At 44.1% G+C, this 15024-nt stretch overlaps 1 protein-coding gene across 1 annotated transcript in view; it reads right to left on the reverse strand.

Moving 5' to 3' along the window:
* Window positions 1-15024, reverse strand: part of spata20 (spermatogenesis associated 20) — a 67067-nt gene that overhangs the window by 42734 nt on the left and 9309 nt on the right. Inside the window, exons 8-11 of the mRNA XM_041858664.2 lie at window positions 11054-11128; window positions 9519-9731; window positions 9208-9400; window positions 8473-8641 (exon numbers count right to left, since the gene is read on the reverse strand). Coding sequence (XP_041714598.1) covers window positions 8473-8641; window positions 9208-9400; window positions 9519-9731; window positions 11054-11128 — 650 coding nt within the window. The remainder of the gene's footprint in view (window positions 1-8472; window positions 8642-9207; window positions 9401-9518; window positions 9732-11053; window positions 11129-15024) is intronic.

Consider the following 15024-nt stretch of genomic DNA (forward strand, 5'->3'; position numbering starts at 1 on the left):
GAGGCCTTCACACACACACACACACACTAATGTGTGCGCAAACACACACACAGGCGCACGTACACATGCATACACATGACCCTGAGTATGTATTTGGTTTGATGACTCACTTCCATACTATATGAGCGCACACACTCTTTTTATGACTTAAAACTGAGAATTCACTTTAATGTGTTTACTGTTCTCAGAAGAGACTCTTCTCTAGGTCACAGACAGTCATTGTGCCTTCCTAGCAGCAGACAATTCAAACCCAGAGCACTTTCTTTAGAACAATGTCACAAGGGAGAAAAGCTCTCTGATAGTGTATTTCCCATCTGAGCTCATTAAATAGAGTTTGGGGTGGGATGTTTACTTTGATGGCATTCCAGTATTTGTTGAGGATTTGGGTTCAATAATAACTGAAAAGAAGAGAATGGAGGGAGAAAGAGAGAGAGAGGAAAAGAGTCCTTGATTAGCTGACTCAGCTGTGTTTTTGCAGGGCTAGACCAAAAATTTACAATTTTAGGGGTACATGATACGAGGACCAAAGTTTAGAAAAACTGCCTTAATCAGTGTTGCACAACTTCCTCTCTCACAACTTGTTCTAAACCACAGTCTTCCTCACGGCCAGTTCTCTCCCTAGTAACAACTGCATCATACTGTGAGGCAATACAGCACCACAACACCTCTAGTTCTATTAACCCAATTCTATACTGTCCTAGCCATCCCTTCAGCCAATTTAGTTTGTCCTGTGTGTGCCTGGCATGACAGAGATATAGCTAGGCCTAGCCAAGCCTTAGGGAGAGAAAGAACCCAGATAAGCATTATCCTGGGTAAACATTCTACAACTTGCTACCTGCGGATGCCATGGGAATATGACTAGTAGGGATGTGCATCTTTCCATTTCAAGACATTTCGATATATGGGCTCCGATACGATACTGGAATGACACGTTTTAGTTTGAAACGATTCCGTGCGATTCAGTTTGATTAGAGGAACGAATCGATGCGATTCGGTTTGATGTGATACGATTCAATACACTAACTTTTGTTGAATAAACACATTCATTTTCCATTTCTAAACTCAAATCTGCTGCTGATGGAGCTCATGAGCTGGGCCTCTCTGAACTGGATCTGTCTGAGCTGACTTTTCTCTATGTGTCTGTGTAAAATTATGTATATGTCTGAGCCATAAGGGAAACTGCCACCCCCGTGCTTCACGGTTGGGATGGTGTTCTTCGGCTTGCAAGCACCCCCCTTTTTCCTCCAAACATAACGACGGTCATTATGGCCAAACAGTTCTATTTTTGTTTCATCAGACCAGAGGACATTTCTCCAAAAAGTACGATCTTGGTCCCCATGTGCAGTTGCAAACCGTAGTCTGTCTTTTTTATGGCCGTTTTGGAGCAGTGGCTTCTTCCTTGCTGAGCGGCCTTTCAGGTTATTTTACATTTACATTTTAGTCATTTAGCAGACGCTCTTATCCAGAGCGACTTACAGTTAGTGAATACATATTTTTTTTTATACTGGCCCCCCGTGGGAATCGAACCCACAACCCTGGCATTGCAAATGCCATGCTCTATCAACTGAGCTACATCCCTGCCGGCCATTCCCTCCCCTACCCTGGACGACGCTGGGCCAATTGTGCGCCGCCCATGAGTCTCCCGGTCGCGGCCGGCTGCGACAGAGCCTGGATTCGAACCAGGATCTCTAGTGGCACAGTTAGCACTGCGATGCAGTGCCTTAGACCACTGCGCCACTCAGGAGTTATGTCGATATAGGACTAGTTTTACTGTGGATATAGATACTTTTGCACCTGCTTCCTCCAGCATCTTCACAAGGTCCTTTGCTGTTGTTCTGGGATTGATTTGCACTTTTCGCACTAAAGTACGTTCATCTCTAAGAGACAGAACGCGTCTCCTTCCTGAGCGGTATGATGGCTGCGTGGTCCCATGGTGTTTATACTTTCGTACTATTGTTTGTACAGATGAACGTAGTACCTTCAGGCGTTTGGAAATTGCTCCCAAGGATGAGCCAGACTTGTGGAGGTCTACACATTTTTTTTCTGAGGTCTTGGCTGATTTCTTTTCATTTTCCCATGATGTCAAGCAAAGAGGCACTGAGTGTGAAGGTAGGCCTTGAAATACATCCACAGGTACACCTCCAATTGACTCAAATTATGTCAATTAGCCTATCAGAAGCTTCTAAAGCCATGACATCATTTTCTGGAATTTTCCAAGCTGTTTAAAGGCACAGTCAACTTAGTGTATGTAAACTTCTGACCCACTGGAATTGTGATACAGTGAATTGTAAGTGAAATACAGTGAGAGAAAAAAGTATTTGATCCCCTGCTGATTTTTTACGTTTGCCCACTGACAAAGAAATGATCAGTCTATAATTTTAATGGTAGATTTATTTTAACAGTGAGATACAGAATAACAACAAAAAAATCCAGAAAAACGCATGTCAAAAATGTTATAAATTGATTTGCATTTTAATGAGGGAAAAAAGTATTTGACCCCCTCTCAATCAGAAAGATTTCTGGCTCCCAGGTGTCTTTTATACAGGTAACGAGCTGAGATTAGGAGCACACTCTTAAAGGGAGTGCTCCTAATCTCAGCTTGTTACCTGTATAAAAGACACCTGTCCACAGAAGCAATCAATCAATCAGATTCCAAACTCTCCACCATGGCCAAGACCAAAGAGCTCTCAAAGGATGTCAGGGACAAGATTGGAATGGGCTACATGGGCTACAAGGCTGGAATGGGCTACAAGACCATCGCCAAGCAGCTTGGTGAGAAGGTGACAACAGTTGGTGTGATTATTCGCAAATGATAGAAACACAAAATAACTGTCAATCTCCCTCGGCCTGGGGCTTCATGCAAGATCTCACCTCGTGGAGTTGCAATGATCATGAAAACGGTGAGGAATCAGCCCAGAACTACACGGGAGGATCTTGTCAATGATCTCAAGGCAGCTGGGACCATAGTCATCAAGAAAACAATTGGTAACACACTACGCCGTGAAGGACTGAAATCCTGCAGCGCCCGCAAGGTCCCCCTGCTCAAGAAAGCACATATAAAGGCCCGTCTGAAGTTTTCCAATGAACATCTGAAGGATTCAGAGGAGAACTGGGTGAAAGTGTTGTGGTCAGATGAGACCAAAATCGAGCTCTTTGGCATCAACTCAACTCGCCGTGTTTGGAGGAGGAGGAATGCTGCCTATGACCCCAAGAACACCATCCCCACCGTCAAACATGGAGGTGGAAACATTATGCTTTGGGGGTGTTTTTCTGCTAAGGGGACAGGACAACTTCACCGCATCAAAGGGACGATGGACGGGGCCATGTACCGTCAAATCTTGGGTGAGAACCTCCTTCCCTCAGCCAGGGCATTGAAAATGGGTCATGGATGGGTATTCCAGCATGACAATGACCCAAAGTACACGGCCAAGGCAACAAAGGAGTGGCTCAAGAAGAAGCACATTAAGGTCCTGGAGTAGCCTAGCCAGTCTCCAGACCTTAATCCCATAGGAAATCTGTGGAGGGAGCTGAAGGTTCGAGTTGCCAAACGTCAGCCTCGAAACCTTAATGACTTGGAGAAGATCTGCAAAGAGGAGTGAAACAAAATCCCTCCTGAGATGTGTGCAAACCTGGTGGCCAACTACAAGAAACGTCTGACCTCTGTGATTGCCGACAATGGTTTTGCCACCAAGTACTAAGTCATGTTTTGCAGAGGGGTCAAATACTTATTTCCCTCATTAAAATACAAATCAATTTATAACATTTTTGACATGCGTTTTTCTGGATTTTTTGTTGTTGTTATTCTGTCTCTCACTGTTCAAATAAACCTACCATTAAAAGTATAGACTGATCATGTCTTTGTCAGTGGGAAAACATACAAAATCAGCAGGGGATCAAATACTTTTTTCCCTCACTGTAATCTGTCTGTAAACAATTGTTGGAAAAATTACTTGTGTCATGCACAAAGTAGATGTCCTAACCGACTTGTCAAAACTATAGTTTGTTAACCAGAAATTTGTGGAGTGGTTGAAAAACGAGTTTTAATGACTCCAACCTAAGTGTATGTAAACCTCCGACTTCAACTGTATAGCGCTACTTTGGATTTCACCCCCGTCTAATAATTGAATGGTTTAGACCGTTTGGAAGTTTTGACTGACCCTGGGAATGAGCTTCTCTTCTTCTCCCACTTCGACCATGCAGTGCGGGTAGCAAAAGTGATTGCTGTCCTTGTTATGAAGTTATCTACTTTACCCTATACAGTTGAAGTCGGAAGTTTACATACACTGAGGTTGGAGTCATTAAAACTTGTTTTTCAACCACTCCACAAATGTCTTGTTAACAAACTATAGTTTTGGCTTTTGGCAAGTCGGTTAGGACATCTACTTTGTGCATGACACAAGTAATTTTTCCAACAATTGTTTACAGACAGATTATTTCACTTACAATTCACTGTATCACAATTCCAGTGGGACAGAAGTTTACATACACTAAGTTGACTGTGCCTTTCAACAGCTTCTGGTCTGATTAAACAAAAATAGAACTGTTTGGCCATGATGACTATCGTTATGTTTGGAGGAAAAAGGGGAAGGCTTGCAAGCCGAAGAACACCATCGCAACCGTGAAGCATGAGGGTGGCAGCATCATGCTGTGGGGGTGCTTTGCTGCAGGAGGGACTGGTGCACTTCACAAAATACATGGCATCATGAGGAAGGAAAATTATGTGGATATATTGAAGCAACATCTGAAGACATCAGTCAGGAAGTTAAAGCTTGGTCGCAAATGGATCTTCCAAATGGACAATGAACCCAAGCATACTTCCAAAGTTGTGGCAAAATGGCTTAAGGACAACAAAGTCAAGGTATTGGAGTGGCCATCACAAAGCCCTGACCTCAATCCTATAGAAAATGTGTGGGCAGAACTGAAAAAGTGTGTGCAAGCAAGGAGGCCTACAAACCTGACTCAGTTACACCAGCTCTGTCAGAAGGAATGGGCCAAAATTCACCCAACTTATTGTGGGAAGCTTGTGGAAGACTACCCAAAACGTTTGACCCAAGTTAAACAATTTAAAGGCAATGCTACCAAATACTAATTGAGTGTATGTAAACTTCTGACCCACTGGGAATGTGATGAAAGAAATAAAAGCTGAAAGAAATCATTCTCTCTACTATTATTCTGACATTTCACATTCTTAAAATAAAGTGGTGATCCTAACTGACCTAAAACAGGGAATTTTTACTAGGATTAAATGTCAGGAATTGTGAAAAACTGAGTTTAAATGTATTTGGCTAAGGTGTATGTAAACTTCTGACTTCAACTGTATATCTAAAAATGACCATATATACTGATTGTTTCAAGCAACAACAACAAAAAATAAGTGAATGTAGGCTAAGCCCCGATCGGCATGTATAGCCAGATGAGAGTTGTGTCTCCGGCGGGATGTCAGGCATTTTATAAAAGTAACCTAGCAAATTACATAGGTTGTCACTCAACTAATAAAGCCCAATATTGCGCAAGCAATTTTACAAACATTTAAATGCTGAATGTGACACGCAGATGTACCAGATCAGGAATAGGCCTACCTCTCGTTGGTCAACGTGCGAAGCTGAGTACAGCCCACAGTTTGACTAGTCTACTGATATTGCCTGGGGTTGTTCGGCACGCAAAATGTGAAGTCACAAAAGATTAGGTATTTTCAGAAAGTAGAGAGAAAGTAATTTGTGCAACATCCAAAAAATTGTGAACCGGTGATTCGTAACGTTTGATTCAATTTCCTGACCGATGCATGATACATTTGGATACGTTTGGGGTCCCGTGGACATATGCATTAATATCTTAAACATTTGAGCCGGGAAACGATGGCGTATCGATGAATCGTTACATCCCTAATGACTAGTACGAATGAGACAGGACCACTGGAACCAGGCCAGTGTGTGTGAGTGTGTATGCATGTGTTCACGCATGTGTGCGGGTTCCTGGTGTGGTTTTCTGCAGATTCAGTGGCATTTCCACATTTAGGGCCCTATAAAATCTATGTTGCGGAGAACGCGGACGGAAACATGGAATCCAGACATTAAAACGGAATTCAACAATATTCTAAAATTTATTGAAATTAGTAGGAAATCAACTAAATGTTGAAAATTAACTAATTTGCCCAAGTTTATCATAAGACATTAACTAAATGCATTAGTGATTAGGATTCCATGCAACTCTCTGAAAAGCCAACTGCACATCGGGTTAGGGCTGGGTAGGGCCTGCCATCAATAACTAGGGTACCGGCAGGGCTCGGGTATCACTAAATTGGTCACTAACATTTTGAAGCTGAGCCATTCTCTGCTGCGCAGTACAGTCATATCTGACTAAGATCATAAGTGCTTCAACCTCGTCAAATATAAGACAGGAGAGATTATTTCACAGAAAATAATGTTCCTTGAGTTATGTCTGAGTGACGAAAAGTAGCTAACAGCTAACTGCTCTCTCATGTCTCTTCATTGAGCAGAGCAGCCCAAGCGGTGCCATTGCTATGGATACTTATAGACTCAAAGGGCCATGAGCGAGCTGCACGTCGGGAGCGGGTGACACACAGAGAGAAGCAGCTAATGTTTTTACTAAAGAAGGAAGTTATTTCTGATTTTTGGTTGGGCCGGGCCTTAAATTTGGCAGAAGCAATCAGGCCTGGGTAGGGTCTGAACCTCGCGGGCATGGGTGAGGCTCGGGCTTAAAATTCTGGTCTGTGCAGCACTCTAGTGCACACTTAAATTAAAGGGTAACTGCACTCCAAAACCAAAATTTTCCCGGACTTCAAAAGTAGTCTCCTGATGTGGTTCAAGCACTTTGAACATCCAATTTACTTGTTTTTCTATTTATAAAGTGTGTTTTCGATACCGAAAACCTGAAAAAGCTGGGGAAATCTGAAACCTGGAAAAAACTAAACCGAGAAAATTGAATTTGGGAAAAAAATAAACGGAACCAGGCAAAAAATAAATACGGATTTCATAGGGCACTACACGCGGTTTGCGAACACATTCGCTCACTCATGGCATCTGGGGCAGGAACATAACCACAACACCTGGATAAACCGTGTGTTAGTCCCCCACCTACCAGCCAGTGTGTATGGCGGATCCAGAGCCTTCAAGGACATTATCAAGGACATAATACAATATCCACCTCTATGACAAGCTACAGGACTGTTTCGCTAGTACAGACTGGAATATGTTCCGGGATTCATCCGATGGCATTGAGGAGTTCACCACATCAGGCTTTATTAATAAGTGCATCGACGACGTCGTCCCCACAGTTACAGAGGGAAACCCAGCCGCGAGCTGTCCAGTGACGTGAGCCTACAAGACAAGCTAAATACCTTCTATGCTCGCGTCGAGGTGGTGAGGGTAGGCAGCAACACATCTACTATGCTGACCCTCAACACGGGGGCCCCTCAAGCGTGCATGTTTAGTCCCCTCCTGTATTGCCTGATCACCCACGACTGTGTGGCCGCACACGCCTCAAACACCATCATTAAGTTTGCTGACGACACAACGGAGGTAGGCCTGATCACCGATGACAATGAGTGTGGTGCCAGGACAACAACCTCTCCCTCAACATCAGCAAGACAAAGGAGCCGATCTTGGACTACAGGAAACTGCTTGGCATCCAACCGCAAGGCGGTACAGAGGGTAGTGCGTACGGCCCAGTACATCACTGGGGCTGAGCTCCCTGCCATTTAGGACCTCTATACCAGGCGGTGTCAGAGGAAGGCCCTAAAAATTGCCAAAGACTCCAGTCACCCAAGTCATAGACTGTTCTCTCTGCTACCGCATGGCATGCGGAACTGATGCACCAAGTCTAGAACCAACAGGACCCTGAACAGCTTCTACCCCCAAGCCATAAGACTGCTAAATAGTTAGTTAAATAGTTAACCAAATAGCTACCAGTACTATCTGCATTGACCCTTTTTTTGCATTAACTCTTGACTCATCACATACGCTGCTGTTAGGGTTTATTATCTATCCTGTTACTTAGTCACTTTATCCCTACCTATATGTACATACACTGTATCTACCTCAATTACCTCGTACCCCTGCACATTGACTCGGTATTGGTACCCCGTGTATATAGCCAAGTTATTGTTACTCATTGTGTATTTATTCCTTGTGTTATTATTTTTCTATTATTTCTTTTGGGAAGGGCCCATAAGTAAGCATTTCACTGTTAGTCTACACCTGCTGTTTAAGAAGCATGTGACAAATACAATTTTCTTTTATTTGTGTGTTAGTTTGTGAAACTTATATAACATGGGGTCAAATTGATGTTGGTGAGAGGTCCTCATGTGTTGTCACCTACCCGCCCAATTCAGTCCATTCCTCACTTGAGATATGAGCATATAACTGAAACTTGTGCGCAAATCACACATTGATGTGAAGTACTGAAGTTATGATTTGTTAACTAAACATCCTCATTATTATCCCCCCATCTTACCCCTGCTCCACCTCCATCTCATCTCCACGGTAACAGGAGCGAAGCATGATCTGTCGTTCCACGTCCCACAGGTGCTCCTTTAGGAAGCGAGCGGCCTGCACCGCTCTCTCCAGCATAGCCTTGTCATCCAGCACAGCACCGACACGCGCAAAGCCTGATAACATCAGACCTGGAGAGAGAGAGCAAGAAAGAGAGAGATATGCGAGGAGAGAGATCGAGAGAAAGGGAGGGGGGCAGAGGGAGGGGGGAGGGGGGGTTATGAAACCCATTGTCATAATGCCAAACCCAAAATATTATCAAGCACCTGTCAGCAACATGGTTTCAATGGAATTCTGTGATGTTGTCCCATACTGGAACTCTGTATCATTATCTCTCTCTGGAGCAGCTCAGTGACACTGTGAGGTGGCAGTTCAGTAGAAACTTGGTGATTACCAGGCTTTGAAGTTCCCCTTGTCGCTGGGTTCCTCTTCTCTCCTTCCCTCTATCCCTCCCTCCATCTTTCATGTCAGTATCAAAGCATTGGTAGGGAGCAGCCCAGTCATCAAAGCCCCAGCAGAGTGCTGCCTGCCCTGGGGGACAGCTGATTAATGAAGTGATTGACTAATTAATGGAAGGGTTCCTGAAATCGCCTAGCTTCATTACCTCGCAGATACTGATACACTCCTGCATCAGATGGAGACCTGGGGGCAGTGCGTGTGGGTGGGTGGGTGGGTGGGTGTGCACGTGCACCCTTACCGTTCCAGGAGGCCAGCATCTTGGTGTCGAGGTGAGGGGCCGGACGACTCTTCCTGACTTCGGCCAGCTTGGCTCTAGCGGAGGCCAGTAGCTCAGAAACCTTCTCTACACTGAGGCCAAAGCGTGCAGCTGTAAGCTCCACAGAGTAACGCACGATCAACACGTTCTGGCCCTGCAGCTCCCCATGAGGGTCCTTACAGACACAGAAGATAATTACAGAAGATACACAGAAGATAAATGTTTATGATAATTTAAAAAATACTTAGGACAAGGTCTATCGTGGGGACAAACAAGCTTGCGCACACACACACCTGTTCCATGTCCACGTTGCCTTGTTCTTTGACCCCGTAGTGGTGCATGAAGATGTCAGCCTCTGTAGCGCCTCCTGTTGCTCCCTCCACCACAACAGGAAGTAGTTCTCTGATCTCTGACCCCATCCACACACAGAACGCCCCCTCCCTCTTTTCACTCCCCCCCGCAGCAGGGAGAGAGTCTGCGTCCTCAGCACTGTAGAAGCCCCCGGACTAAACTCCCAAGAGAGAGAGAAGGGGTGTTTGGAGAACAATGTGTTAATATACTTTTCTGTATGATAAATGTAATGGATCTTAAACCAATGTTCCGGTCATGATCTTTGGGTTGAATTTTTTTTGTTTTGTTGATGTAATGGATTACGAAACCAAGAACTTGCCGAAGGATATTGTTGCACTCAGTTACATGGTCTGTAACCTGAATAAATGTGTGCATTAATGTGAAAAGTAATCGTATGTGACCAGGTGTTGAATGCATGTACCCAGGAGACAGCAACTTTACTTTGGTCCAGGGCCAGCTCTGTCTCTCTTGACCTCTTGGTCGGCCAGTCCAAACTGATTATTATTTGTTCAGATGGTGGCGAAACATAAATATGTACAAAAATTAAAATACCAAAAGGCATGCCGAAACTAAAGACAAAAACAAACGAAAGGCCTCATGGCCACCAAACACAAAACCAGCAGCCTCGCGGATTGCAAGCTGGGACCGACGACCAACCTAATTGGCAGCACCTGATGTGCTTTTCAACCAGGCTCAGCATCTGGACAAGGTTGCTGCTGCCCCCTAGGGGAATGGAGTGTGGATGCGGTAGCGAGCTGTAGTGCTGTCTAAACTACCTAACCTATTACCTAACAATCGTATGAAAAAACAAAAGGTTCAGTCATCAACTGCTGTTTGTGCCCACCACTGCCCACAGGACATGAGATTAGAGGTAGATAATATGCAACTTCTCTGTATAACAGTAGGTAAATTAACTAGAAAAATTCATGCCAACTCAATTGTCCATTGTCTGCACATTCTCTGTATTCTCTCTGCGATAATGACTCTGGGCTTTCGAGGGAAAGCCCTGTCAGAGGCAGCCGTATAAAAGAAACAGTATCTGTGGTAAATTACCTTCCTAGCATAATTCCTTACCGTATAACTGCATAAGAAATCTTGGTGAATATAAAGATCTCAATGAGTGTGGTTTTAATTGTGTGCTCTGTTCTGGGCTGTCGAGACATTAATCAAACTAAGATGGCCGCCGCCTTGCCTGGGCAGGGAGCAGGGAGAGGAAGAAACGGGTTGACATTGATAGGAATCCAGGGGCATTTTTCAAAAGAGTGCGATACCTGGCCCTCACACACACGCCCCCACACACACATGCACGAGCGCATGTGCACACACACACACACACACACACAGAGGTGTTACGGGGGGCCAGTATGAAAATGTATGCACTCACTAACTGTAAGTCGCTCTGGATAAGAGCGTCTGCTAAATGACTAAAATGTAATGTAAATGTAAATGTTAATGAGGTAGGAGGGAGATGGCTCACCTTGTCACTGAGGTCTCTGGAGACGTAGAGGAGAATATCCCGGGCCACGTCAGCAAAGACTTGCTCCCCCGACACCTGCACCCACACAAGACAACATATCACATAATCACACTGCAACCATGACACAAGCATACCACAACCATTCCCATGAGATCTGTACCCACAGAACACAACATAATGCAACCTTTATACAACAAGTCCCCCTGAGGCCTACAACCAGGGAAGACAACATACAGTGGGGAAAAAAGGATTTAGTCAGCCACCTATTGTGCAAGTTCTCCCACTTAAAAAGATGAGAGGCCTGTAATTTTCATCATAGGTACACGTCAACTATGACAGACAAAATGAGAAAAAAAATCCAGAAAATCACATTGTAGGATTTTTAATGAATTTATTTGCAAATTATGGTGGAAAATAAGTATTTGGTCAATAACAAAAGTTTCTCAATACATTGTTATATACCCTTTGTTGGCAATAACACAGGTCAAACGTTTTCTGTAAGTCTTCACAAGGTTTTCACACACTGTTGCTGGTATTTTGGCCCATTCCTCCATGCAGATCTCCTCTAGAGCAGTGATGTTTTGGGGCTGTCGCTGGGCAACACAGACTTTCAACTCCCTCCAAAGATTTTCTATGGGGTTGAGATCTGGAGACTGGCTAGGCCACTCCAGGACCTTGAAATGCTTCTTACGAAGCCACTCCTTCGTTGCCCGGGCGGTGTGTTTGGGATCATTGTCATGCTGAAAGACCCAGCCACGTTTCATCTTCAATGCCCTTGCTGATGGAAGGAGGTTTTCACTCAAAATCTCACGATACATGGCCCCATTCATTCTTTCCTTTACACGGATCAGTCGTCCTGGTCCCTTTGCAGAAAAACAGTCCCAAAGCATGATGTTTCCACCCCCATGCTTCACAGTAGGTATGGTGTTCTTTGGATGCAACTCAGCATTCTTTGTCCTCCAAACACGACGAGTTGAGTTTTAGAAAATCTTTGGAGGGAGCTGAAAGTCTGTATTGCCCAGTGACAGCCCTGAAACCTGAAGGATCTAGAGAAGGTCTGTATGGAGGAGTGGGCCAAAATCCCTGCTGCAGTGTGTGCAAACCTGGTCAAGACCTAAAGGAAACGTATGATCTCTGTAATTGCAAACAAAGGTTTCTGTACCAAATATTAAGTTCTGCTTTTCTGATGTATCAAATACTTGTCATGCAATAAAACGCAAATGAAATACTTAAAAATCATACAATGTGATTTCCGTCTCTCACAGTTGAAGTGTACCTATGATAAAATTTACAGACCTCTACATGCTTTGTAAGTAGGAAAACCTGCAAAATCGGCAGTGTATCAAATACTTGTTCTCCCCACTGTATATATCCCTATCTTACGCGCCGAGGATGGCTTTACAGTGAATCCTTATTACCTCTTTAAGATGAAAAATACATCAGTGAAGAGGACACTCTTGTTGGCGTATTCTACTGTACTACAGTGTTGATTTCTTCTACTGTACCACCAACACAGTAAGGGACATGTCTATGGTCCTATACATTGCTATTAGGGATAACGGTTAGCCGCTTTAAATACATTTGACCGGTCGTGCTTATTGGCCTATAGGTTAATTAGCATAATTTCGTGGAATTAAATTGCCGAGTGTATTTTTTCATTAGTTGTCGTGTAGCTTTTTTATCACACGCGCACAGCATACAGAGCCTAGTTTGAGGAAGGGAATGGCCCATCACCTGTCAGACAGCGCGAGAGAACCTCCTCAAAAAGTTGGTCCTGGAGTGAAACGTGCTTTTATAAGCCCAGTCATTGCGCAAACAAATAACAATTCTAAATGCACTCGCGTGTTAAAAACTGTTTTGATGGCCACGATTAAAAATAGCTACTATTTTTATTTCTCAATCTCAACTCATAATTAAAGTGTGAATCTCAATCGCCATTCGAGTGCATAGGCTATAGTCAATGGTAGGCAGGCTATCAGCGCATCACCCACCACTTTACAATGTGAGCTTGAGGCAGTATAATTGTTTGAAACCTGAACGTTTTACTTTACTTCAAATAATTAAAGTAGCCTATCCAAATCCAACCATAGAAATGTGGAGGCAATTCTTTTAAAAAGACTTCCTCAAGCCATTAACCAGCATTTCTCTCCTGTTCTATTGGTTTTCATATTAACTTTATTTCGTTGTCCAGAAGCCAAAGGCACAATCCTAGTCATATTAGCAACACATACTAGTTGTTGTTTTTATCGTTTTTTTATTGAACCTTTATTTAACTAGGCAAGTCAGTTAAGAACAAATTCCTATTTACAATGACGGCCTACCAAAAGGCAAAAGGCCTCCTGCGGGGACGGGGGCTGGGATTAAAAATTAAAATATAGGACAAAACACACATCACGACAAGAGAGACACCGCAACACTACATAAAGAGAGACCTAAGACAACAACATAGCATGGCAGCAACACATGACAACACAGCATGGTAGCAACACCACATGACAACAACATGGTAGCAACACAACATGGCAGCAGCACAACATGGTAGCAGCACAAAACATGGTACAAACATTATTGGGCACAGACAACAGCACAAAGGCAAGAATGTAGAGACAACAATTCATCACGCGAAGCAGCCACAACTGTCAGTAAAAGTGTCCATAATTGAGTCTTTGAATGAAGAGATGGAGATAAAACTGTCCAGTTTGAGTGTTTTTTGCAGCTCGTTCCAGGTTCTAGCTGCAGCGAACTGAAAAGAGGAGCGACCCAGGGATGTGTGCGCTTTGGGGACCTTTAACAGAATGTGACTGGCAGAACGGGTGTTGTATGTGGAGGATGAGGGCTGCAGTAGGTATCTCAGATAGGGGGGAGTGAGGCCTAAGAGAGTTTTATAAATAAGCATCAACCAGTGGGTCTTGCAATGGGTATACAGAGATGACCCGTTTACAGAGGAGTATAGAGTGCAGTGATGTGTCCTATAAGGAGCATTGGTGGCAAATCTGATGGCCGAATGATAAAGAACATCTAGCCGCTCGAGAGCAACCTTACCTGCCGATCTATAAATTACGTCTATGTAATCTATCATGGGTAGGATGGTCATCTGAAGCAGGGTTAGTTTGGCAGCCGGGGTGAAAGAGGAGTGATTACGATGGAGGAAACCAAGTCTAGATTTAACCTTAGCCTGCAGCTTTGATATGTGCTGAGAGAAGGACAGTGTACCGTCTAGCCACACTCCCAAGTACTTGTATGAGGTGACTACCTCAAGCTCTAAACCCTCAGAGGTAGTAATCACACCACATCCATAACCTGAACGGAAACCATATTGCACACCAGATAGAATACTATAGACATCAAGAAAGCCAGTCAGTTGATTATTGCAAAGTTTTCCAACACTTGATATACAGGGCAAAATAGAAACTGGCCTATAACAGTTAAGATCAGCTTGATCTACCCCTTTAAATAAAGGACGCACTGAGGCTGCCTTCCAAGCAATGGGAACCTCCCCAGAGAGGAGAGACAGGTTAAAAAGGTCAGAGTTAGGCTTGGCGATGATAGGGGCTGCAACCTTAAAGAAGAAAGGATCTAAACCAGGGTTCTTCAATTCCGGTCCTGGAGGGCCGAAACACCTCTGTTTTTCATCCTCTCCTTCCAATCAGGGGCTAATTCAGACCTGGGACACCAGGTGAGTGCAATTAACTACCAGGTAGAAATGAAAAACAGAAGTGTTTCGGCCCTCCAGGACCGGAATTGAAGAACCCTGATCTAAACCATTTGACCCAAATGTTTTTTTGGGGTCAAGTTTAAGGAGCTCCTTTAGCACCTCAGACTCAGTGACCGCCTGCAGGGAGAAACTATGTAGCGGGGCAGGGGGAAAAGGGGGAGGAGCATCGGGGCTAGTCGCATTAGAAGAGCTGGGAGATGAGGACGGGCAAGGAGGTATGGCTGAGTCAAATAGGAATCCTGACTTAATGAAGTGG

Source organism: Coregonus clupeaformis, chromosome 31 (genome assembly GCF_020615455.1).
Source record: "Coregonus clupeaformis isolate EN_2021a chromosome 31, ASM2061545v1, whole genome shotgun sequence".
NCBI classification, from domain to species: Eukaryota; Metazoa; Chordata; class Actinopteri; order Salmoniformes; family Salmonidae; genus Coregonus; species Coregonus clupeaformis.